Genomic DNA, 27,032 nt, shown 5'->3' with positions numbered 1-27,032 from the left:
TTAGTTGAAACATTGTAGCTTGACTTTTGCTATTTAGGATATATGTCTCATAAATAATTACCATACTCTGTATGTAGAATTCCAAAAGTTTTAGGATTTGATCTTGCAGTTTGAAAAAGAATCAAGTTCAATTTAATCAGTTGCACCAGTCTTTCATTTCATCTTGCTGTGCTCACTCTGGTTCAAGAGTAGAGGTTTTTATTTTTAGCTTCCCAACAACTGAAATACGTATTCAAGTTGTGAAGTTAGCACACATTGACTCTGACATGTTTTAATTTACATAATTAACTCCTACAGTTTGTTGAGGTTGGTTAGTTTTGTTTTTGTGTAAGCCTGAATAGCAGGCAAATTCACTAAGAATAGGTTCCATGGATCTCAGACTCCAACTTTTCCTATAGTGTCTGTGTTTATTTGCAGGATGCTGATATAATAAGGAAAGAGAAGGTAAAGAAAAATGTTTCCAGTGTACATTTTGACGGGAAACTCGAAGCAGGAGAATCATCATCCAGTGCACTAGATTCATCATCTTTGTTAGCTAAGATGAGGGCCAGAAACCACCTTATTTTACCGCAGAGGATGGAGAATGACAGTGATGAGAATCTTCAGGCTTCTGCTCCACTCCCAACTTCGACGGAACATGACGAATTGCTAGTGGATGTACGAAACTTTATAGCATTCCAGGCTCATGTGGACGGAGAGGCTAGTACTCAGGAGATACTGCAGGAGTTTGAATCCAAGCTGTCAGCAGCACAGTCTTGTGTGTTCAGAGAACTTCTGAGAAATCTTTGTACTTTCCATAGAAGCCCAAATGGTGAAGGTGTCTGGAAACTAAAGCCAGAATTCCGTTGACCCTTTGACTAGGAGTGCATCTGTGTGTGCTTGGCCAAAACTCTGCTCCATAAGACTTTCTATTCATCTTTTAAACTGGAGGGTTCTGTTTCATTTTGTGTAAATATTTTAATCACTGACTTGTACTGTACCTGGTGCAGCACTTAAGAATGTTTCACTGGAGACATAACTGACCAACTTCCTATTTACTCTATTTATATATAAAAAGTGGCATCTACCTCACAATTGAAACAATACAAAATAGCAGCACCTTTTCTTTTAAAAAAATCTTAATGTAGATGGGCTGTGGAACAGGTGTATTAACGTTTTATTGCAATAAGAGCCATGGATTTTGTCATGTTTTCAGATTTTCATCCAATTTCTGTGAAGTTCATTTTTTTTCTAATTTTCTGTATGTTACTTGACTGGTCACAATGGGGTGCACATTACACCAATGAACAGAAGCATTAATAATGAACAGTTTAGGTGGGTATAAAAAGGTAACTTGTACCAACACAGTATCAAGAATCATTGTGAGAGACTTTCATCAGTGTTGAAAATTTGTTTGTAGAGTTGCAAAAATAGAGAGCCAGGCAGAGCATCTGGATGTCAGCAGATTGGTAACAGGTTATAGAATACTTTTACCTTTAAATCACCAATTCAAATCCTGCCAAGTCCCAAAGCACTTGCCTGGTGTAATACTTACTACCATGAAGAGTCCCATTGAAACCAAGGTGATAGTAACAAGTAAGTCTAGTAGTGGGTAATTGGTAGTTGCCATCTATGGCCTCTGTAACATCACAAACAATCTCACCAAAATTGGTTCTAATTGTGACCTGTTTTCAGTCTTGACCAAGAACTGAACTAGCCATGGAGAATGAACTGCCCTCACACTGCTGGCATGGTCCTTTTGGGTCAGGGCTGAGGCACATTTGTGGTGTATGGGGAAGATTTCCTTGTTGTACCTGTTCTGTGGATAAAAAGAAAACTTCAATCTCCATAGCTTCCAAACCAGCACTAAATGAACATGAATTTCCTTTAGAGGAAGAAAGAACTGGATTCACTGTAGTCAACCTGACTTTTATTTCCACCACTGCCACCTTGAGTCTCTCTGCAAGATGCCAGTATGCTACAGAGATAGATTTTAATGGAAAAGTGATACAGCTCAATGCCAAAATGAGAAAATTGCATTCCTTTGCAGCACAGCTAAAACATTATTGTATAATTTAAACTAGGAATAACCAAATGTAGTCAGTGGCTCCCCTTATAGGGAGAGGGGCAAAGATGATCAGCTGCAGAGTTTTATCTGAGTACATTAGTAATAAGCAATTTCTATTAACTAACGATTAAGCTGCAAGTACAAGCAAAACTTAAAGGTGAATGGTGAAGCAAGAATAAAGTGTTTTACTTTCCTGCTCCAGTGTGATTTAGAAAGACGGCTCTTGAGTTTATTCCAAACAGGCTTTCCTCTGCTTGTGTATTAGCCTAGAAATACTGGGTTCTTGCTTCCCTCTCTTTGTTGAAAGATCCTTAGTGGAACTCCATTACCTGAATAGTGATGCCACGCTTGAGTTTCAGCACAAAGGAATGAGAGAGGCTGCTGAGTCCGACTGGCCAAGAACTGGCATCCCCTCCACACTCAGTTTGGAGGAGGGATTGCCGCAGTTCAGGTTGCAGGCTATTATGACAGTCTCTAAACTTGCCAAGGACTTCCAGTGAAGAGAGGGAACCAAAGAGCTGATATTTCAAAATGTTGAGTCTGACTTCATGCACCATGAAAGAACGGTAAAAGGACAAAACCAAACATTTTTTTCCAGTTCCCTTTCAAGTTGTTTGTACACTGATTTTGATTGAAACTGCAGGAATTAAGTGTTTATCTCTGGTGCTTAACAAAGGGTTTGAGTGCCCTATATCACATACTGCTTTCATTCTTAAAGGCATATTTCCTATATTAGAGGGAGGAAAGTTTATAGCTCTCTCCTCTGATGTGTTCATGATGTAAAAGGAGCTGTACATGCTTTTATAATTCCTCAACTTTTATGAATTTAATAAAATGTCAGTAGTAAAAACAAACTTTTTCTAAGAGACTTCCAGTTTTTTGGGGTTGAGTTATATAAGGCTTTCTGGTTGGGTAAAGATGGGAAGACTCCACTGGAAACTCCAGCAGAAATCATTGTGATCATCTATTGAGAGGTCCATCAGACCTTAGAATATCTTTGCGGATGTGAGTATAACTGTAGTCTTAGTTGTTGCATGGGTTTTTGCAGGATTTCTATATGCATGGGTAAGTCTAACTTTACTTATTGTGTTGTTAAAACTTGTAGTACAGATAAGACTTTGTACTTATGATTGTGTCTGTAGTCACTGTCCTTGGACTTTGTGTGTTTGAGAGAACCACCAAAAATGATTTTCACTCAGTTGAACTTGAAACTCTAGCAACAGGAGCTGAATACATGGTAGTTTAATACAAAGTTATTAAAATCAATTTAAATTAAAAAAGGCTTCAAGCGCCACTCTGGTTTGGAGCTTGAGGGGCGGATGGATCAAACCTGAATGGTGCTGTGACCTTGCACACTGGGTTGCAACACCCAGAATGGGCAGTCAGACCCAGCCCAGTGGGACAGGAGCTGCTGCTGCAGTGTGACCTTTTGATGACTGTTTTTTTTCCCCCCTCTGCACCTCTTCTGTGAAGTTGTCTAAAAATTGGCATGACAAAATGATAGCCTTACTCATAGGTAAGGCTGTGAGTCTTTCATGGATTCCATGACTTTCTGGGACCTCCGTGACTTCTACAGCTGCAGTGGCTGACCCCAGGGCCACCTGAGCAGCTGTGGCGGCCCTGGGCAACTAGTCCTGGTCGCTACCCCAGAGCAGCAGCGGTGCCCTGGGCCATCCCCACCCAGAGGAGCAGAGGCAGCAGTGGGGCCCTGGGCTGCCCTTGCCCAGAGCAGCGGGGGCAGGGCCCTGGGCTACCCCCTACCCGGAGCAGCAGCGGCGGTGGGGCCACAGGCCATTACCCCCACCCCAGGAGCAGCAGCGACCGCCGGAGCACCCCCCTTTGAGCAGCAGCGTCCGCTGGAGCACTTCCCCCAGCACCTAAGGTTTAGTTAGGGGTATTTTTAGTAAAACTCACGGACAGGTCACGGACAATTAAAAGTCATGGACAGAGACCTTACTAAAAATACCCGTGACTAAATCATAGCCTTACTCATAGATCACCTCCATTTGTCTGCTATAATCCCAAGACTACTTGGTTGTGACTGGTTTTAACCAGTCTTATTAGTGGAATTCCTTGCATAAGGGGGGAAGATTTTTCAAAAGCATCTAACAAGACTTGTGCTCCTCAATCCCTTTGGCACTTCTGAAAAATCTTCCGCTAAATCATTACGGCTACAAAGCTTGCTATGCAGTGGGCCAGATCCTCAGCTGGTGCAAATCAGCACTGTTCCATTGAAGTTAATGGAGCTATGCCAGTTTACATTACCTGAGGATATGGCCCATGGGGTCCACCGTATCAATTACTGGCATTCGCTCTTCCCAGAATATGCAATATAATCCCTTTAAGCAGGTGCATACTAAAATCCTAGACAAGTCCAACAATTTCTCCGATTTCCATGGGTATGTTTTGGATCTGAGACTGTAATTGTCCATTTCCCAACACAATAAATAATTAAGCAGTTGTGTTACTGACAGCTCTGGCTCATTAAACATTTGGGAAATGTCTTTTATGCCTGCTTCCGGTCGGGTTTTCTCTTGCCGATTAAAATGCTTTTTACACAGGATGACCTTGTTGGGGTTTTTTGGTCAGCTGGACTCCATATACTGTATAGCTTCTGTGATGTACTTTCAGAAACCTTGAGGAGAGGTGATATTGACCATTGTCCTCATTCTACTGCCCAATTCATAACACGTTGGTTTTTGGCTACTTCTGATACCCAGTGTCTGATAATTGCAGTATATAGATAACTGAGTCAGAAACTGCTCTTAGATACACTGGTACTCTGTGCAATGTTCTCTCTGTGTGTGTATATATATCTTCCTACTGTATTTTCCACTGCATGCATCCAATGAAGTGGGTTTTAGCCCACGAAAGCTTATGCCCAAATAAATTTGTTAGTCTCTAAGGTGCCACAAGTACTCCTCGTTCTTTTTTATGGAAAGAGATTTTCTGGCTTTTTCTTGAGACTGAGCATAAAGGAAACCCATTCCTTAAAGAGAGATGCTATCAAATGTCTGTGAGGAAATACCACAGAGGAATCCCTGTTGGTAGCACCATGTTGTGAACATTCTCCAACAGATTGAAAATGCAGAGCCTGAAAGCTGCAAGAAACAAAGGCAAGATACAGTGCCGTAAGAAGAATATTGTGTATTTCTCAGTTGGATTCTCAGGAGAAATCTGCTGCCTCTTAAGGAAGCTTTCAGAGAGAAAAACATCTTGGCAGCCATCGCATATCCAGCAAAGCTGCATCTTCTGGGGGAAAGTTATGAAAAGGATTGACAGATTGTCAAAATGAAATTGTTAAAACGGGATGGGCTTAAAAACAAGGACATAGAAAACGCGGAGTAAATAGGGAACGCAGACAAAGATCTTCCAAAGAAAGGGCAGGGCCGGCTTTAGGTAGATTCCCCCGAATCGGGCCCTGCGCCCTAAAGAAGAGCGCCTATCTTTTTAATTTTTACTCACCCAGCGGCAGCTTGGGTCTTTGGCAGCATTTGGGCAGCGGGTCCTTCAGTGTCGCAGAAGACCCGGAGCGAGTGAAGGACCCGCTGCCGGGTATTCGAATCGGGCTCTGCACTTCCTAAAGCCGGCCCTGAGAAAAGGTAATACCTTGCTCTAATAGAGGAGGCTGGCATTAGTGTTAAGGGGAAGAACTGGGTATATGAATAAATAGCACCAAAGGGAGATAATGTGTTAAGTCTTGCAGTCCCCTTGTGTACAGAGCTGATTCCTTGTGGAATCTATTTAATGTTCCAGCTTGGACTGTGGATCTGTCACATCCTCAAAGTGAAGAAGACTTAGGCTGGGAGGCTTCGCAGGAACAGCCAGCTGCTGCAGGCAGTAGTGTTAGTGATTCAGTAGGAAGCACTTTTTCTTCTGTCAGCAGTGAGCCAATGCCCCCGCATGGTGTTAGGGGACGCCTGGGCTGCTGGCTGTGTTGTCAGATACGATGTAAAAGGAGCTACCATTAAAGATCCCATGTCAGTTTTATCCCTAGACTAGGAGTTGACCCCAAATTCCAGCTCAAGTAATTATGTTCTGCCTTCCTAAATTTCCCTGAAGTTTCAATTGGATACACTGTTGTTCACTGCCTACCTTACACTGTCACTGTGAGCTGTTAAAAAGCCACAGCAGTCTACTCCAGAGTTGGTGGGTTTCTTTGACGAATAAATTTCTATCCATTGGCCTAGGGGACAGAGCACTGAACTTGGAAGACCTGAGTTCTGCTCCTGGCTCCACCACTGGCCTGCTGGATGACCTTGGGCAAGTCATTTCACCCCTCGTGCCTTAGTTTCCCCATCTGTACAATGGGGATAATAATGCTGACCTCCTTTGTAAAGCACTTGGAGACCTGTGAATCCATTATAGGGGTGTTTACAGACTTAATTGATTCTTCTAAAGTTCTTTTAAAAACCCTAGTGAAGCACCAGGATGTGCTGGCAAACCTAGAGCTGGGAGAAAATCTCCATGGGGAAGGGTAGCAGATGTGGTAAAAACACTCATTTAGGGCCCCTTATTCTCTTATCCATTTCCATTCAAACTAAATACTGAATTTACTCTTCTTAACTCACCAGTTCTCTCCACCTACTACCCACTCAGGGGTTGCTGTTCTAGGGATTGGGGTGATGTCAGCACTTCTGCCTCATTCTAAATTGCCGATGTGGTGTGAGTTTTGCTCTTGCAGCCATGCCTTTATAGATTTGTGCTTCTGGAGGACTCTGAACAAAGTGCTTTTATTAAGCAGAGAGGAGATTAGTCTAACCTCCTCCCTGCTGGGGGAGCTGTTGGGCTGAAGAGAGCCTGACAGGCCAGTGCCTGTCTCCCTCTGGGGTGAAGTGTCAAGCTATGGTTGGAAGAGCTGATGGTGTTTGTACTGTGCCCTGGCTGCACCAGCCACAAGGGAAGCTGCCCCTTATCCCCCACAGAAGAAGTCAAGTGAACTGCTCAAGCAGACAATTGCTCTCCTTGGTGAGAGGAGAATGCATCATGGGCTAGCAAAGAGTCAGGGCTATGCAGCAGAGACAGAGGGGCGAATGGGGATGGCTGCTGGGAGGCCCAGAGAGAGGAAAGCAAGTTGCACCCTTCTTTTTTCCTAGACAACACACTATGCAAAAATGAAATTAAGGTTGAAAATATGTAACTAACTTAAGGGTAAAAATCATTACAGAAATGTTGTAATTACATCAGAACCAAGCACTACAAACTCAGAACTTAGAATCAACATTACCCTTACAGGAAACCCAAACGAGCTGTGGGATGAAAATGCACAGCTAAGGCATTCGAACAACCTTAACTCTGCCCTGTGTGAACTTCTTGGCTACCACCTCTAATAGTGGTGTGACAGCGCCATCATGGTCAACACCAGAGATTGAACCAGTAATCCTCATGAGTTACTATGGGTTGAGCTAAATAGACAGGTTCTATAGTTGGGGCTATAACAGACTTATCCTCTGTAGATCGGGCACTGAGCGGGCCATATACACACATTGACCAGTGGGTTACACTTACACTGGGAATTTCATATTCAGTGTAATGGGGGGAAGTTACAGGGTCTGTATCTCACATTCATTTTGGGTTTCCCCAGAAGACAGGACTCTTGGCCATGACAGGAAATGTCTAGCAGCACCTGGCCCAGGACCTTGTGGAAACTGGAACAATGGTAACCTTTCCACAGCACCTTGGAAATGCTGAGCTGCCACAACGCCCAGGGAAATCAATGGCAACTACCGGTGCTCCAGCAAAATTGATCCTAATGCTAACTGAAGTCAAAAAGGCCTTCTCAAAAACTTAGCTGTTGCCAGCTTGCTAAATACAAAAAATAAATCTACAAGGAAATACACATCAAGCTTTTCTCAGGCCACAGGAGAAAGCGTCTTGTTTCAAATAGGCCTCACAATGTACAATCCCAAAGAGCTCTGGGAAATTGCATGGCGTTATAGAACATTAACTAATCTAATAAACCACTCCGTGCAGCTCCTGAGCTGCTATAAACCATTGACACCAATGGAGCGACCCCAGTTTTCACCAACTGAGGGTCTGTCCCTCAGCATAGACAAGAACTGTTGTGTTTCTAATCTAGCTGGTTGTGGTTAACAAGTGGGCCCACAAGCGGATGGCAGAACGCTGAGCATGACAGACCTTGTCTACATTGACGGCTGCGTTGTGTTTAACACTGTTAGTGTTACTTGTATTCTAACACGATGTAATCTCCCAGGGTAGACAAGTCCCAAGAGGGCAGTGCATCCCTGGATGGAGAGGTTGGCAGAGTTTCCATCTCTCGGTGGGAGCCGGGAAGAGACCAGCTATCAGAAGCAGGCACCTGAGGAAGGTGGGATATTTCACGGGAGAAAGAGGAGAGAATAGCCAGTAATATTTGGTGAAATCACAAGGACAGACGTAGCATCCAGTTTCTGTTCTGAAGGCTAACTTCACAACAAAGAGGTCAGAGCTACAGTCCAGCCAATGGCATAGAAAGCAGCTTGATCTCTTCAGCTGGGAATTCCCCTGGAGGAGGAGTCCCACAAGTGGTTGTAGAGTGGGCATAGGTAGCTCTTACACCAGCCCCCACTGCAAAATTTGGCTCTGGAGCCACATGCTAAAGCCTGCGATATTCAGTGGTGCTCAGAGCCTGGGATTCGGTTCAGATCAAAAGCCAAAAGGGAGCCAGTCAGCCGTGAGATCTGGAGCCAGAGCTGGGTTTGTGTTCTGAAGTTTCCTGGTATTCTGATCCAGGCATTTACATGGTTTACAGCCATCCATAATGTATAGTTCCTTTTAGCCATGTTTGTGGCCTCAAAATCCTCCAATTACCAAAAAAGGCAGGCAATCTCCATAGAACTCCCTGCTCAGATTCCACCCCTGCCATGCCTATGCAAATACCCCCACCCAGCGATAGTACTATGCACTTAAATTGCACCTTTCATCTGACTCTCAAAGTACTTGACTTATATCACCTAGTGAAAACTCATATCACCCTAACTGCAGTGAGCAGATATTATTTTACAGGCAAGCTCTCTTCCCACAGATGCATCTTTTAGACCTATGCAACCGCTCCTTACCCATCACAAGCGGTTCATTACAATAAGCAGCATATTAATGAAATTCAGAGGTGATACGACATCAGGAGGAATTACAAACAATATTGAGGACGAAGAAATAGTACAAAAGGACCAAGAGAGGTTAGAAACATGGGCAGGACACACCACACGTAAGTAATATGTGATAAAAATGGCTTGTTGTCTAGTTGGCAGCCGGTATCAAGTGGAGTATCCCAGGGGTCAGTCCTGGAACTGGTTTTGTTCAACATCTTCATTAATAATCTGTAGGATGCGATGGATTGCACCCTCAGCAAGTTCGCGGATGACACTAAGCTGGGGGGAGAGGTAGATACCCTGGAAGGTAGGGATTGGGCAAAAAGTGACAGGATTGGGCAAAAAGAAATTGGATGAGGTTCAACAAGGACAAGTGCAGAGTCCTGCATTTAGGACAGAAGAATCCCAGGCATTGCTACAGGCTGGGGAGCGGCTGGCTAAGTGGCAGTTATGCGGAAAAGGACCTGGGGATTACTGTGAACGAGAAGCTGGATATGAGTCAACAGTGTTCCCTTGTTGCCATAAAGGCAAATGGCATATTGGGCTGCATTAGTAGGAGCATTGCCAGTAGATCGAGGGAAATTATTATTCCCCTCTATTCGGCACTGGTGAGGCCACATCTGGAGTATTGTGTCCAATTTTGGTCCCCCCACTACAGAAGGGATGTGGACAAATTGGAGAGAGTTCAGTGGAGGCCAACAAAAATGATTAGGGGGCTGTGGCACATGGTTTATGAGGAGAGGCTGAGGGAACTGGGCTTGTTTAGTCTGCAGAAGAGAAGAGTGGGGGGAGTTGATAGCAGCTTTCAACCACCTGAAGGGGGGTTCCAAAGAGGATGGAGCTCGGCTGTTCTCAGTGGTGGCAGATGACAGAACAAGGAGCAATGGTCTCAAGTTGCAGTGTGGGAGGTCTAGGTTGGATATTAGGAAACACTATTTCACTAGGATGGTGGTGAAGTACTGGAATGGGTTACCTAGGGAGGTGGTGGAATCTCCATCCTTAGAGGCTTTTAAAGCCCGGCTTGACAAAGCCCTGGCTGGGATGATTTAGTTGGTGTTGGTCCTGCTTTGAGCAGGGGGTTGGACTAGATGACCTCCTGAGGTCTTTTCCAACCCTAATCTTCTATGATTCTATGAATACGGGCTAGCTTTGTACTGGCATGTGCTAAGTGATACACAGCATGTGATGCCATGCTAAGAAGGATCTCCCCTAAGACAACATGGTTTTAGATTGTCCTTTCAACATAGACATTAATGATCCCATGACTCTTCTCACAAAAGCAGGGATTTGCCTCTGCAACTTTGGCCAAAAAGATCATTCCCATCTACACCAGTGTTATACACTGCGGTGTTCCCTGTCTGGCTGCCAAACTCCATCCAAGAAGTGGTTGCATTTCAGTGCTGTTGTACATGTATGATTTCTCGTCCCTGAGAACTGTCAGGCTGAGTGGTGCTATGCGACTGTGAGATGTTGTTGTTATCATCAATATTTTCTTTTTCTTGGCTTTGTTTTAATGTGACTGACAATTAGCTGTGACGGATTAGTGAACAGTGTTTCTGAAGCGCATGGATTCATATGCAACCTTCTCAAATGCAACCCTGCTCCCAGTGCACACCCATTTGCTATAAACGGGCGCACAGCTTTGCAACTCAAGTTTATGATTTTATGGTAAATATGAGTGAGGTTGAGTGACTGTGTGTATTGTGCTGGGACAGTTGTGATGATTTGTGTGGGTGGCAAATAAAGGGTGTGTGCTGCAGCAATGTGTGTTTGGGGGTCATTGTGTGCTGACTGTGTTGTTGTGTGGGGGATTGTGTTGGTTTGTGTCATAGGGGTTATGCTGGGAGATTTGTGTTGACTTGTGCAGGTGGCAATTGGGAGCACGGGTGTGGCCATTGAGCCAAGTAATTCATGATCTGTGCAGTCTCTCGCTCAAATAACCAATGAAATCTTTGCATTCAAATTAGCTGTAGAGTAAGGGTGATGACTGGTTGAGTCAACTCTGATATCAGAATGGTCTAGGACTCTTGGCATGGCATAGAGTCACACCTTACTGCAGCTGTGCACTATGTAGGTGGAATGTATAAAGTCAAAATGGCTCAGATCTTAACAATTGAATGGTAACAGACCATGACACCCAGTAATGATTCACCTTGCTGATATACTGAACACAAAGAACTCTCAGCCACACTTGAAGTTGCTTCCATCGTGTTATACTGACTTACCAGACATTTTAGGCTTCATGTGACACACACAGTGACATTCCTGAATTCTGAATAGATTTATCTATCTTTCTAATAAGAGTGTGCGTTAGTAAAATGCTCAGTTTGTAGAGTTGCCTTATTTTAAAATCAAAATAATTTATACTTCACACTTAGTTTTCACACCAATGTTTTTATAAGCAATGTGTTAAGCCATACGATAAGCATGCTGTGCCCAGGTATGAAGGATAGTCTGCTAATAATTAGGACTCCAGAGATCTGGGTCGTTTGCCTGACTGTGCTGCAGACTTCCTGTGTGACCCCGGCAAATCATTCAGCCTTTCTTGCCTCAGTTTCCCCATCTGCAAAATGAGGCTGATAATACTATAAGGAACTGGCTAGTGAGGAGGTGTACCACGGCCCTCTACTGGATGGATTTCTAAGTGCTCAGTTGTGTATCACAAGCCCTATTCTGCTAGCAGCTAGTAGGTATTCTCTTCCTCCGAGTGGTAGTGGCTTGTGCTTTTAGAGCAGGAAAATCTCTATTGGTTGTTACCCTGAAGTGACAAGGGGCCGCAGTGTGCAGCACAGTGACCACCATGAAGTCCCAGGGAGCAACAGATTTGTTACTTGATACAAATGGATCATGGCACTAAACGAAACAAGTTCTGTAAAATCCTTTCATTCCCTCATATGGAAAGCACCAAAGAGAGGCCCAGTTTCATTATTATTAGATCCATTTTACAGATGGGGAAAAATGATATGCAGAGCAATGAAGTGACTTGTCCTAGGGGCAGAGCTGAGAATGCACGAGTTCTGGCCACCACTACACAACATGTCCTGGAAAACACTACAAATGTTCTATTAGATGCAACTCCACTGATATTTCACCTAGTTCCTGAGAGGGGATGGGTTGCAGGCAGCTGGTTCTATGCAGTTTTATTTACTGAGGTCTCGTCTACTTGAGAACACTGCATTGCTTTGACTCAAGGTGTGGTTTAGTTAAACTGGTGCAGACCCCTGTGTGAATGCTCTTATTTCCATGTAAGAAGGACTTATTGCAGTTTAACATAAATCAATTAGAAATTGGTTTTAGCGCTCTCACAGTAAGCCACTTAAACCAATATAAGAGCATCCACACTAGAGCCTACACCAGCTTAACTAAATTGGTTTAGACACTGATTTAAATTACATGTTCATGTAGACAAAGCCTAAGAGACATCTGCATGGAGACAGAGGATCTGCCCCAGGGTCCTTCGTTGCTTAGTTCATCTGCTTCTGCTGCTCATGTTCCACCTGGGGTCATCTTCTTATGTAATACCATGCTTAGCTGCCAGGGAGAGGTGGATGTCACCTGCATGGGATCCTACAGAGCTGAGGACCGCCAAAGCTGCTAGGCTCCTGTTGTCATGCTGCGTCTTTAAAACTTACAACAGCACAAGGGAAACAGAAAGGACAATAGCAAAACTCTCCGTGCCATGTTGCTCAATTGCATTTCCATTAAATGTTAAGCATGAGGTACAGAGGGGCAATGGGCTCCTTTGCTCTTCCCAAAAGGCAGAGAGAGACCTGGACAGTGTCAATTCCAGATCCAAATTTTGCATGTATGAAGCTCAAATTCTGGGAGTGCCTGGCCCAGGGGGATTGGCTCAGATCCAGCTGTTCTTCTGTATTTATTTATTTATTTATTTGTATTATGGTAGCATTGAGTCCCCAGCTCCATTGTGCTAGGCACTGTACATGCACATAATGATTCTTTCAATTGTTTCCGGACTCAACTGGTAGTTGTCCTTCACCTAGTGAGGAAGGGCTGATATCAGGGAACAATAACACGATTAGGCTCCTGGGGTAGAGCGATCTGGCAGCTTAGTTGGCCTAAGACAGGGGTCGGCAACCTTTCAGAAGTGGTGTGCCGAGTCTTCATTTATTCACTCTGATTTAAGGTTTCGCGAGCCAGTAATACATTTTAACGGTTTTAGAAGGTCTCTGTCTATAAGTCTATAATATATAACCAAACTATTGTTGTATGTAAAGTAAATAAGGTTTTTAAAATGTTTAAGAAGCTTCATTTAAAATTAAATTAAAATGCAGAGCCCCTCGGACCGGTGGGCAGGACCCAGGCAGTGTGAGTGCCACTGAAAATCAGCTTGTGTGCTGCCTTTGGCACGTGTGCCATAGGTTACCTGCCTCTGGCCTAAGATTTGGGTTTATTTCTCACTCCAGTCCGATACTGCATTTTAGTGCCACATCCATTCCTGCCTCTGTGAATTGCATTTTATAAGGCCAAGATGAAAATGAAGGGAATTTGCTGCTGCTTCTGTTCACCCTCCTTGTGTGCCTTTTAAACCAGGCATTCTCAACCTTTTTCTTTCTGAGGCCCACCCCCAACGGCCTGGCAGTGCCACAACTGTTTTTCTGCATATAAAAGCCATGGCCAGCATTAGGCGGTAGCAATCAGGGCAATTGCCCAGGGACCAACGCCACAGGGGGCCCTACAAAGCTAAGTTGCTCAGGCTTTGGCGTCAGCCCTAGGTGGCAGGGGTCCCATACGGCAGGGCTTCATCTTTCTGCCCTGGGCCCCAGCAAGTCTAATGCCGGCCCTGCTTGGCGGACCCCCTGAAACCAGCTCGCGACCCCGCAGTGGGCCCTGGACTCCTGGTTGAGAACTACTGCTTTAAACCACTGGGTGGTTCATACACAGCCAACTTCTGCCTTTTCTTCTCTGAGGCTGGGAACTGACCATAGATCTCCTGAGCCCCACTCCAGTGCCTTAACCACAAGCCTATCCTTCCTTCCTGCTCTAACGAATAGTGCATGAGGGGTACAGAAGGACAAAGAAGAGAAGCAGCTGGAGGAACAGAAACTGATCTCTCCTATCACTGAAGGTATTGCACATTCAGGGAACTACAAACAAATGGCTTCTTTGATGCTTACAAGAGTGGAAATGACACTCCCCTAGTTGAGACTGAATCCCTGTATGTGTACTTTCACAGTCCTTAAGCTTCAATAATGGGGGTAGGGTGTGGGTCTCATTACAACCCAGCTGGCCAGGGAAAGCACTATCCAATTGGGTGTTTGATTAGGGAAAGCAGTGAATGCTTAGCACAGTTATCAGGTTTAAGGCCAAGGACTGAAAAGGGGGACTGTATCTTAGACCTAGAAAGAACAGAAAAGTCCATCTTTCCCACCCTCTTCTGGTGACTGGAGGGTGGCTAGCTGCAGCAGGGATGCTGACAAAGGCCTGGAATAAAGCAATAAGTCAGAGGTGTTGATTCAGGCTGTTTAGCCAGCTAGTTGTGTTGCTTGTCCACTTTGTCACTTGCAGGAACTCCGCCCATGACCACACCACCACCAAGTGGGTGCTCAGATTTGTCATGCAAAACCTTATAGAGCTGGTGGGGTGGATTTCTCAGCCCATTTGGGAGGCTTGGCTGCCAGTGACAAGTACCTGCTGGAGCTCTGCACTCCTCAAAGACTCCAGACCAGAGCACACCTGAGCTGCAGCTGCACTTCTCCTCCTGTAACAGCCGAAGAGGATCCAGTTGACATGGCGGCATCCCAGGCCTGGCGCTGCCTCGCATTGCTGCTCCTGCTGCTCTGTGACCCCACTCGCTTGTCCAGGGTGCCCGTGCGGACGCAGAGGAAAGGGATTCTTGCCGAAGCCATGCGGAGACTGCAGGAGGTCTTTGACATTGAGGCCTTGCCCCATGATGTCCTGCCTCACAGGAAGCCACCCCAGTTTATGGTAGATCTTTTCAATAAGGTGGCAGATTCCAACGGGATCACGAAGGCCCCAGGGCTGCTGGAAGGCAACGTGGTGCGGAGCCTTGAAGACCGAGGTAAGCCACAGAGAAGGAGGCTGGGTTAGGATAAGTGGGACAAGACAAAGCTAGGGAGGCAAATTCACCCCTGGTGTAACTCCACTGAAGCTAATGGGTTTGTGGGGAGAGCAGGGCTGTATGGGGGGGGGGGGGGAATGAAGAGTATGCTGGTGTGTACGTGTGTAGGAATGTGGAAGGGTGTTGGGTGATGTAAAGTGTTTTGTGTATACATGACCCCTGTAGATTAAACTTTTATATGGAAGCCTTTGATACAAACTCATTGCTACTTAGTGAATGCAGGGGGAGGTGGGGCATCCCGAATTCAGAATAAACACAGGTCTGATTATTTTTTAAAAATTCTTTTAAAATATCCTGTGCACAGAAAATTCAATTTGGTCCATTTTATTAGCAGCCTGGCTCTTGCATGGTTATATGCTTTTGGTTTGCTGTGAAGATCTATTTTTAATTCTATTTTCACTTCATTGTCTTAAGTCTATCACTATTTTAACACACACATTTGAATAGTTCTTCCTGTTACTGCAGGTGACATATTGCCATTTCTTGGAAAATCAGAGTATTCTTTCTGTGTCTTGCATGTTGGACTGGTTATTAATAGTCCTGGTTTTTTTCCAGATTATTTTGATCAGTCTTATTTCTACTTCAACATCTCTTCGGTTGGGAGGAATGAACAAATGCTAAAAGCTGAGCTCAGAGTTTTCAAGCTAAATAAAAACCATGTGCCTCAAAAATCTTTTTGGCAACATTTTCTCAAAGTAAGTGGGCGATTATATTATTAACAATAATAACAAATGACTAATCAACAGACAGTGTCTTTAAGCTAACAAAGTTAAAAAAATCAAGCATGAAAAAAATGAGACTGAAACCAACTACCCCATGAAACTATCCTGTGTTTTATGTGATTACTGCCAGCAATTTAGAAGTTTGACTTCAACAAGCAAAGCAATACAGCCAGGTTTTTGGTTTTGTTGCTATGCTGTTTCTTTTTTTCCTTTGAGTTTTTTTCAATGAAACATTCATGCGGCCAAACAATCTACTGGTTTATCTGTGCAAAAGCAAACAGGACAGTTCAGTGATCCCTGAAGGTGAGCTCAAACCACAGCCAAGCTATCCCGGATTTTGAGACATTTGCATTCCAGATCCAAATTCTGCAGCTCCCTCCAGTCCATATCTACGGAATCAGGTGGCCTGCGAACCCAATGGGCAAATATGTGGGGCAACAGGAAACTTGGGACAATATCAAGTAGTCAAAAGAGACAAAAAATAGATGGCCAGGTGATTTTTCCATTTGCAGATATTTCTTTTTGTGTGGCTCTTAGTACATGAGATAATATCCAAGTGCTGAGAGAATATTCACTGTTTTTTTGTTTTGTTTTTTGTTTCATTATGATTACCAGATATACAGGTTCTTATTTATTACTTACCCCTAAAAAAATACTGAGGATTAGGGGTATATATATATCTATGGTTAGGGATCTAGATAGACCTATCTGTAAGTATAGTAGATTTACATTACTTCCTGCCCTTATGGGAAGCTGACCAGAAGCAACTTTTTAGTTTCAGTCTAGGTCAACAGACAAGGTGAATCCACGCTGGAAGTGGAAGAAATGTGTTTCTTTGATGGTGACCTCTTTGCTGGAGACCATCAATTGTTCCCCATTTAATTTTGTTTTGTTGTATTACCATATTCAAGGTGGATGTGTATGAGCTTTTGGACAGGGGAAGTAAGCCGCAGAGAAGAAATCTCATTTCATCCAGATTACTGTCTTTGTATACCGAAGGCTGGGAGGTGTTCAATGTCACGCAGACAGTAAGCAGAGAATTCTTAATTCCGTTGTTTTTTATGCTAAAGATATTGTAACAAATTCATGGCCATGGGCTAGGAACTTCATGCTGGATACCAAAACTTCAGGGCACTAGCAGAGACAGAACCTTAAATTCTCTAGCTCCAAAGCCACAAGTCCGATAACCTGAGCTGATTAACTGGTATCAGCATACGGCCTGCGACAGCCAAATGACCTTAATTCTGCTCATAGTAACATCATACAATAACTACATAATTATGATTAAAGCATTTTAATGTTTGCGGTCCCAGGGTAGATGTCATTGATTTCTTCGGAGAAATTGGTTTTTCATTTTCTTTTTATGCTCATGGCATCACTGTAGGGCAGAGTTAAGATTATTTGGGTGCTTTAGCTTTGTATTTTCCATACCTTAATATCTCTAGATCCTTATAAATGTAACCTTAACTCTAAATCTCTTTGGTTTGTAATACATGTTTTGGAGATGCCCTTACATTATTGATATGTACTCTCAACCTTATCTCCAGCTGAACCTGTTTTTTTGGTGTGGGGAATTTCACTTAAAAAACAAAACTAACCATCTGATATCAGTAATGAGTTGAAAATCTGTACTATCAGCCTTATCTAATTATTTTATTCTATGTTTAAGATCAGATTCACAAGCATGCTGTGGATGACTGGTTGAATTGCCTCTGATGTTACAATGGCTTCAGCCAAGAGTGACCTGAGCCAGTGACTTAGCCTTACCTGTTAATCCACAATCATAATAGTCAGATTCAGCTATTGTTAATAATTTAGCTTGATTGCTAATTTCTTCAGATGTAGCCTGCGTGTGAGATTTAACAATATGGAAAGTCTGGAGTCTGTATTATTCCATTATTAAGATTACTTGGGAAAAGAGAGGTCTGAAAAAGGATTCTAAATTCCTGGCAAGGATCAATTTTAAAATTAATTTTAACTCATAGATTAATCAATCAATGTATTAGTAAATTCTCCAAAAAATAATTCTGTATTTAAAGGCAAGGGCTGTGGTTTTGGGGAAGTTACACTGTATGCTTCATACAACACAAAGATGGTGAGTCCCTGGTTTAAGTACTAAACTCAATTTAACCTTAACTAGGCAGTCACAACTGTTGTCTTCATAATAATATACATATCTCCTGACAATCCTTTAGCCTCTTTCTTCTTCCCCCATATAAATATTACTTAGACTTATTCAAATGATCTTTTCCACTTTTCTTTTTTGTTCCGAGGTTTCCAAATGGTTTGGAAACAGCAGCACTAACCATGGCTTTTTGATCACTACAACTCATCTATCTAAAACCAAAATGGAATCCAACTTCGTCAAGTTTGCCAAGAGCCGGCACAATATGCGAGACAGTAGGAATGCTTTCTTGGTCCTCTTCACCAATAATGACAGACAGAAATCTTCCAGCTTCCTGCCCTCTTCCACTGGTAAGACAATGCAACAGTAACTCTTTGAACAGACGCTCCCTTTAATTAGTTCTGTTACTTCCTCATGCATTTTCTGCAGATAGTTTCATTAGTCACATGCAGTTTCTGACACTGAAACTGATTCTGGTTTGCCACTGTCAAAAGCTTGCTTTGATATAATCCTTTTATTATTTCCCTCCTGTAGTGGGTCACCAGACATTTTAGGCCAGGTCTTATTAGGAGCGCTTTGCTAGTATAGTTATACTAGTGTTTTATACAGGCAAAGCACTCCTAGTTTGGAGGCAGTTTAGACCAGCAAAACTGAAGCTTATTCGAGCCTCACCGTGAGCAAAACAAGTTATATTGACAAAAGTGCAGTTTTGCCTGGTATAACTGCATCTACACTAGGTGCTTTTACCAGCACAGCTATGTCAGTCCCAAAACATAACTCATCGCATCCCTGACCAACATAGCTATGCTATGCCAACAAAAGTTTGTAATCTTCAGTCTACAGACCCGGGCTAAGTATGTCTTCTCTTCATGCCCACCATTCTAGTCAAAGGTGTAGAACCAGTGACTCCCAGCCTCTGAGCATGCAATGTCAATTCCACCAATATGTGCAGTTCAGGACCTCATGGGGATGCAAGGTAGTGCTGGGGAAGAGGCACAAAATGCTAGGGAGGGTAGCAAGCAGAAGGAGGGAAAAGGAGATACATTGGAGGAAGGGAGAGAAGAGGGCCAGAAGGGAAGACAGGCTGGAAGTGTCACTCAGATTGTGTGTTTGTGTGTGTGTGTGCGCATGTGTCCACCATGCAACGTTTTAGTAAGTTAAAGAAAAATATTGGAATTTATACTACAAAGGTTTCCTATTTATTCAATTTATCTCCCACAAAAAATGTGATGGCTATGAAGCTAAGGTTGCAGGCTCATATTGGGCTTTAGTGCATATTACCTTTCAAGCAGGTAAACAACAAACAGAATAACACACACAAAAATGAGAATCCAGGAATGCAGAGGTAAGACTGCACTTCTCAAATGAGGCACTCAAGCCACCTTAACTCAGCCCCTGTAGAGAGATGTTCATACCATCTATCCTTCTTTCCCTGTAGACTATTGAAAGCATGCTTGAGAGAATGTTGGTTTTTATCTTTTGTTTCCCACAATCATGTCTTTAATACTAAGTGTGATGATTTGTCACTTCTTATGTATCTAACATCCTGACAGGGCCATAAGCAGTTAGAAAATGGAGTTATGCAGTATCTGTATTCTCTACTTGACAAACCTCCTAGGGTACCTCAGAGGGGAATGCTATTGCTGCAAGCTACAAATCATCTCAGGAGGTCTACAGAGAGGAGGGACTCGGTGAGCACTAAGCTTGGGGAACAGAAGATCAGGAAGGCAACCCCTTCATTCCTGTGGACCTTCTGAGGTCTGCAAAAGCCCTCGGAGAAATTAAGGAGGCTTCTTGGTCCCTCACTCAGGAGGCTGGCCAGGATTTCCTTAGAGGCTGAGTTACAATTTTAAGTCTAACTGTGCAAGGAAAAGGAGTAGAAAACTTTTAGTTATTTTATTTAGGTAAGAAAGTGACCTGCCAAGGAAAAATATATTGTGTTTATATCTACTTTTGCTTCTTTATGACTCATAATAAAAGCCAAAAGGGTGTTTTGTTTTGTTTGTTTAAAAAGGAGGAAGGGTTCTGCTTCTTCTTTATTTACATTAGACTTGCAGGTCCTGTCTAGGCTAGAAGATTCTACATGACTGGAGAGCTTATGCAAATGGTGATATCACAATATGGAAGCTCAGCTGTCCAGAGGGGAAGGGGTTTTTAGTCGGGGAGTTTAAAACTTTTTTTGCTTTTGCTTTTGGTTTGCATTCTAAAATGTTGATTTAACTGCAATGACTAACTGACACTTTGAATAAGGGAAGTCTTTGTTGACTGTTCAATACTTCACCTCTTAAATTACAACAAACATCCCTTACACCTCCCACTGATCCTCTACCAAAGCTAAGAGAGATTAGTCTTTACAGTCCTGATACGTCCAAATAAATAAAACTTAAAAATAAACTTTCCAGCCTTATTTGTACATCAGAAAGGACCCAAACAAGACAACATTGTGCTGGCTCATGAGAACCAGACAGTGAAACTGACTAGAAAAACAGTGAAACAGACCTGCCTAGTGTCAAGTTTACAGTGAAATTCTGGCTCCCTGTCCAGTAAAAGGACTTTATGTTGTGGCTTGGAGACAGAATCCTGCTTCTCAGCGTAGGGAACCTTTGCCCCATCTACAATTTGTGGTCAATAAATCTGGGCAGTCCATGTTTCTCTGGTTCTCTCCGTTTCTTTCCCCTCCGCCTTATTATACAGAGACATAACCAGATTTGGCTCCGTAGTGCAGGGAGCTGTGCAGTCTCCAACTGTTTCATGATTTCCTGACCCTTTGCTTTGTATTTTCACTGCTTTTTGGGTCTTGCATGCCAAGTTGAAGCTATACATATTCAGACTGGAAATAAGGCGTGCATTTTGAACATAGGATCAGGATGAGGATAATGAATCATTGGAACATCACTGGCAATTTTTAAATCAATATTGGATTTTTACTTTTTTTAAAGCTAGGCTGTAGTTCCAAAGGGATCCTTCTGGAGGAGTTCTCTGGCCTGTGTTACACAGGAGATCAGACTAGATGATCACAATGTACCTTCTGGCCTTGGAATCTAGGACTCTACGAAGAAGACTTCAGGATTTGGTCCTGAGGGAAGTGCAGCCTAATGTATAAGTATTTAAGATTTATAATACTGTCATTGTCTAAGGCTATGTCTACACTCCGAGCTGGGAATGTGATCCCCCTGCCTTTGTATACATACTCACACTATCTTTGAGTAGCAGTGTAGCCACGGAAGCACGGATAGCACAGTGGAGACATGACTAAGCCATGGGTAGCATGCACATGGCGAAGCCGGGCCTCCACTGCAACTGCCTGCACTATTGTGGCTGCGCTGCTATTTGTATTCGTGTTAGCTCAATGAAAGCTATGTGTAGCCTATGTGTATACGGACAAGAGCAACCACAACCCTTACTCATGGTATAGATGAAGCATAAGTGTCATGGTCGTTACCCAGTTTTGTTTAAATCTATGTGTTTCATGGGGACTGTCTCCTTTGAGAGCAATAAACTCCTCCCACCGTATAGACAGAAATACTGTGTTCTTCATGACAAAGAACTTACCCCTGTCATGTCCTTTTGCTTTCAGAATTCCAGCCATCCTTGCCTGAAGACGATACTTCATCACACCTACCTCACCAAAACGAGGTCTTTGCAAACATCAGAGTGAACAAAAGCAGAAGAATTCGGGATACCTCCTTCTTCTCCCCCAAAGGCCAAATTGTGCCATGCCAGCTCAATGATCTCTTCGTCGACTTCCATGAAATTGGTTGGGCGGGGTGGATCATTTCCCCACGTGGCTACAAGGCTTATTATTGCAAAGGGGCCTGCCTGTTCCCCTTAGGGGAAAGTCTAAGAGCGACCAACCATGCTACCGTCCAGTCCATAGTGCATACGCTGAAACTGTCCAAAGACGTCAGCACGCCGTGCTGTGTCCCAGACAAACTGAGTTCCATCAGCATTATGTACTTTGACGACAGTGAGAATGTTGTCCTTAAGAATTATAAAGACATGGTGGCCACGAGCTGTGGTTGTCACTAACAAGAGCTCTTTCTGCCTGCAACTGACTTGCATCTGGACTCGGTGCACCCGTTCTCCACAGCCCCAGTGGTGCTGGAACAACTTTTATAGTGAGGGTGCTGAAGGCGGATACCATGTATTTGGGTTGTTATTTCTACGTCAAGCCGGGGGGTGCGGTAGCACCCCTAGTTCCAGCACCTATGCACAGCTCTTGTGATGTTCAGTTTAATAACATGTCAGATAAGGGGGGAGCCAGGCAGTCAGCTTTGAAATGGCTCCACCTCCAGGCTCCACCCATGGGACTGCAGCAGAGAGGAGAATGCTACCAAACTCTACAGACTTGCTGACTTTTCAAAGGGTCCCATGCCGCCCGGCCTGTGGTGACAATGCAGGGAAGGTGTGGGGGATGCTTCTGTATATACAAACCAGTGGGACCGAGCAGAACTTGGCTTAAGCAGGGCTATAACATAAAATCCTGAGCATTTTAGGCAGAACCATTTTTAGAAAACACCTCTGTTTGGTTAGAGTCTAGTTGTTGGAGCAGGGAGTCAGGACTCCTGCATTCTATCCCTGGCTGTGGGAGGGGAGTAGGATCTAGTAGTTAGAACGGGGGAGGGGGGAGTCTGAGAGTCAGGACTTCAGGGTTCTGTTCCATGCTTGGAGGGGGGTGGAGGGGGCATCCTCTGCAGCTGGTTCCCAGGCCAGGCCCGCTCCCGATCTGCGTATCCATCTAGTGCCCCTTTCCATGCACCTGGTCTCTGTAGACTGCTCCTCTATGGTTAGTGTCGTTCTTAGCCACTACGACACTAAACTATAGAGACCCCCCAAAAGTCCTCCAGGACAGTAAGAGCACATTCCTCCCCGAGCCCAGGAGATCAGGTGGGAGCTGGGGACTACACTTTAGGCAGGGGCTGTATGGTCAAGCATGTCTGTGGGTGGATTCAGAGAGGGGGCTGGAACCTGGAGGGGGCGGGGGGGAAGGGAAAGGAGAGGAGCTGGGGCAAGGGAACCTGGAATGGGGGTGGACAGAGAAAGATGTTATGCAAATGAACTAATACATATTTATCAAATATGCAAATATGGCATTGCTCTATTTGCATGGGCTCCAGATTTGCAGGCCTACAGCCCTAAAGGTCAGGTCCCACCCCAGTACCAAGGGGGCCCCAACAGTGCTGGGCACATAGTGGCAGAGTTGTTCCTCAGCCTTGATCCAACACCTGCCTGGCACACCATCTCCTGCATGGGCAGTTGCCCAGCATGGGCCATTACACTCCCCTGCCCCCTACTCTTTCTAAAGCGAGAGGGAGACCATGCTGCCCAGGCTGCAGGAACAGCTCTTTCTGCTGTGCGTACATGGCAAATGCCTGCCATGTCTTGATGCCTTTTTCCACTTTGTCACATGCTCTGGACCTGTGTGTGATAAAGGTTAACGATGCAGGATAGACATTAGAAATAGCAAAACACATTGCTAAACAAATATTGTAGTTTCTTCAAGTTCAACAGTAACTTTCTGGAGACATGGCGGCTGCAGAGAGCTGGAGAAAATATTTATACTGTAGGGAGCTATCTTTGTTTCTGTAAATAGCAACTTCTGTAATTAGCAAATTGCCATATTGTTTTTACTGTATTAAATAAATGTGTGGAATATTTTTAATTAATCTGTAATAGAGTTATTTAATTTTCCAATAAAATTATGAAATACGTCTTCAATGTATGTTATTGCAATGTTATTACATTGGTCAGTTTCCCTTCTAAGGCCTGGTCCAATGCTCATTGAAAACAACGGACACATTTCCATTGCCTTCAGTGGGTGCTGAATCAGTCCCTAAACTCCCATGGCAAAATTGAAAAAACAAAACAAAATATCTATCCCTATGCGCTTGATCCTGTAGTCGTCATTCAAATAAAACTCACACTAAAGCCTTCTAGGATTTTTGCCTGAGTATCAACAGCAAACTCAGATCCACTGGGATTAGCCCCAGTCACTTTTTTTGCCAATGCCCAAGTAATTTGAGTCCCAAGCTACACTTTTTGAAAGACTGTTTCAGTTTGTTGGCATATAAAGTTCTTAAGGGCAAAAAAGCCCAGTTGTGTTCCTATATTATACACTCCCATGAATATAGAGAGTTGTATGAAGCTATTGCAATTATATTAACAGATCCAAATTATAAAGATTAATGCTTTTTAGAGCCATAGAGTTAAGAGACTACAAGGGTCATCTAGTCTAACCCCCAAATGTGGCTCAAACTCAAACCCATTGAATAATTTATTCTGTCATAAATCTAGAAGGCCAATGTGCTACTCATTAAACCGTAGAGCCTGGCGATAAAGTGTATACACTTCAGAGCATAAACTGATCCCCACCTTGGGTCAGGAAGGTATCTGCTCCCATGGTACAGTGACACATGATTAGATGGCCAATTCAGCCCTTGTGTAATTCCACTGAGGACAGTAAAAGCCAGATTTCCAAAGGTGAGCTGCCTAACTCATTGAAATCAATGGGAGTTAGGCACTTCAGATGCTTTTGAAAATAATACCTCTGATAATCTGGCCCTATGTGTAGTTACACTAGAAGTGAATTTGACCTTGAGTGTTTTATACCTTCCTCTGAACCACCTTTCCCAGGCCACTCTCAAAAGCCAAAGACTAACATTCCTAGGTCTCCATCCTTGGAAAACTATTAAAGTGACCCTGTTTGGCCCCAGAAGTAGCTGCATTTCAGTGTTGGGTGAAATGATTCCTGACACCTTTGCTGCAAAAGACATCTGTTTGATGTGCATTTTGGAGAGGGCTGAGGATTGCTTCCCAGAATGATGAAGGGGCAAAAAGGAACTTTTTTTGCAGTTGACTGCATTCCTGTTTGAAAAGTTAATTTCAATGCTGTTGGGACTTTCCTGAACTACTTATTTAGGCTGCAAATTCTTTGGCATGGGGACTTTTTGTTCTGTTTGTACAGCACCTGACACAATGGGGTCCTGGGCCATGGCAGCCCACTACAGTACAAATAATTCAAAATAATGATTACTTGGTAAGGTGCTAAAATCTTCCATAGGCATTGTTTTATTAGTTAAATACAAATTAATAAAATAAAATAATATAATGTTTGGAAAGTGCTTTGAGATCCCTTGGAATAACATTCAATAGGTAAATATGTTATGACACTGTTAATAGGACTACAAGCAGAGACAATGTACACAGGGGTTAAAGTAAGATGCGAGCTTCTCTACCTCTCCCTGATGGAGAGAACAGGAGTCTCTTGGAGCTTTCCCTCCTTCCACCTCCTCACTGGGTTTGCCAACTCACCAGGCTTGGGAATCTGCAGTGGGGGCAGCAGATGTCGGTGCCTTGTAGCAGCTTCTGAGGGCTCCCAGCCTTCCCACAGTGGGGGGAGAAGCAGGAGCCCTTGACAGGGGAAGAAGAGATGTACCAGCGAGGAGATCCCAATTCACCTCTTCTCTCAGAAAGGTCTTTCCCCTTGCTGGGTCCACCACCCTCCCAGGGTGAGAGGGGAAGAACTGGCGTCTCTGCCACTGGTTCCCCTTCTCCTTTGAAGGCAACAAAATGGTCCAATGAACTTTATTCCCTGTCATGGCACCTACAGTGTGTGAGTGGGGGGAAGACAGTGACTGAATTCAGGAGGGATGAGAAGGGAGAATGGGAGTTTGTGGAGATGGGTCTAGAAATGGGAGTGGAATTGGGAGGGAGTGGAAGTTGGACACCACTGACAAAGAGGATAACTGCCTACTACTGTATCCAGCTAAGGGAGTTACTCCTTTAGTAAGTGAAGTCTGTGGTTTGGTGCTGGAGGTCTCTGTTTCAAACCCTTGCTGCTGACTCATAGACGTTCATGTGACTGGTTGTGGGCCTGCTTGAGAATCCAAACTCCTTTCAGATACTGTATATTTCTTCTCCTGCCAATGTTCTCTTCCCCTTTCTGTGCCCCAGCACCACAAGATGGTCCAATGCTGCATCACCACGTAAAGTTAACTCATGACAATAGCTGCCAAGATGGATAAGCTCCCTATCCTACACTGATCTACCATAACTACTAATATATATATTCCCACACACAAAACACTGTTAACTTAAAGTTGCTCAAGTGTTTTTTCTCTTTTAGGTTTTATAGCACTGTCCATCACCATAGTATCTGGGTGCCTTCCACGTAGAGACAATAGCAACAGCGAAAGCCTTCATGGAGTCTCCGGGTCTTCTCCCTTTTTGGATAAAAATTTGGTTTGGGGTAGGATATTTCTTTTCAAGTTAGATTTTATTGCCGTAGAACCCCTATTTTATGAACTAATAGTGGATTGAGGAGTTCATAAAATCAAAAAGTTAATAAAATTTAACACCTCAAAACTACAGGAAGTCTGGTGCATAGGTTGCAGTCTGGTGCACTGCATTACGTTCTTCTTGTCCTTCAAACCACTGCAAAGGGCTTTCCAATGCACCAAAGGCATCGGAATGTGAAGGGATGTTGACTTGTTCTTTGTCATCGCTACCTGCCTTATGTGTTTGGTTTTTTTCCTGATGGAAAAAAGTTATTCTTATAACTGGCCGTTTGTAAGACTGGTGTTTGTAAAACTGAGGTTCCACTGTAATATCCTCTTCTTTTTTTATTGATAGGGATGAGTGGGCTGTTGTGTCACTGTTGTGAGTGTCATTCTTATGAGGGAAAGGCTGTTTGTGGTGAGAAAATTCTTCCAGCTATAAGGCTAGCACTAAAAACCTGGGAACCCATGAGTTAAGACAGTATCTGCACCCAGCACAATACAGATCTCCATGCATTAGCCCAATGCCACCAAGAGATATAAGCATACAAACATACTGAATGTGGCCCCCTAACACAATCACTTTCAATTCAATAGTATCCCTCAATGCACACATCAAAGAGTCACCTGGTTCCTCTGGGACATCTTTATGGGGCCCCTGTTGATTCAGA

At 43.7% G+C, this 27,032-nt stretch overlaps 2 protein-coding genes across 5 annotated transcripts in view; both read left to right on the top strand.

Annotated features, from left to right (window-relative positions):
- Positions 1 to 14,817, top strand: part of ERCC6 (ERCC excision repair 6, chromatin remodeling factor) — a 92,591-nt gene extending 77,774 nt beyond the window's left edge. For 3 of the 4 annotated variants that reach the window (XM_008173062.4, XM_042856117.2, XM_042856118.2), the window contains one exon: positions 418 to 2,901. In XM_008173062.4, coding sequence (XP_008171284.2) covers positions 418 to 849 — 432 coding nt within the window. In that variant the 3' untranslated portion in view covers positions 850 to 2,901. Of the gene's footprint in view, positions 1 to 417; positions 2,902 to 14,664 lie in introns of those variants that run through there. The other variant, XM_065551624.1, reaches the window with a different exon arrangement.
- On the top strand, positions 14,747 to 23,798 carry LOC101935968 (bone morphogenetic protein 2-like). Its single transcript, XM_008173064.3, has 5 exons — positions 14,747 to 15,178; positions 15,794 to 15,933; positions 16,872 to 16,988; positions 18,234 to 18,435; positions 21,663 to 23,798. The coding sequence occupies exons 1-5, from the start codon at positions 14,887 to 14,889 to the stop codon at positions 22,112 to 22,114; spliced, it is 1,203 nt and encodes a 400-aa protein (XP_008171286.2). The 5' UTR covers positions 14,747 to 14,886; the 3' UTR covers positions 22,115 to 23,798.
- The last annotated feature ends 3,234 nt before the right edge of the window (positions 23,799 to 27,032 follow it).

Source organism: Chrysemys picta, chromosome 7, assembly GCF_011386835.1.
Source record: "Chrysemys picta bellii isolate R12L10 chromosome 7, ASM1138683v2, whole genome shotgun sequence".
In the NCBI taxonomy this organism is placed as follows: domain Eukaryota; kingdom Metazoa; phylum Chordata; order Testudines; family Emydidae; genus Chrysemys; species Chrysemys picta.
Note: the sequence above shows the minus strand (reverse complement) of the source record. Positions and strands in the feature narration are given on the sequence as shown.

Bases quoted from the DNA above. Each gene is read 5' to 3' on its own strand.
- LOC101935968 (XM_008173064.3), top strand. From the start codon at position 14,887: ATGGCGGCATCCCAGGCCTGGCGCTGCCTCGCATTGCTGCTCCTGCTG. The intron at 15,179-15,793 runs GTAAGCCACAGA...GTTTTTTTCCAG, and splicing joins GCGGAGCCTTGAAGACCGAG to ATTATTTTGATCAGTCTTAT. The intron at 15,934-16,871 runs GTAAGTGGGCGA...ACCATATTCAAG, and splicing joins TTTGGCAACATTTTCTCAAA to GTGGATGTGTATGAGCTTTT.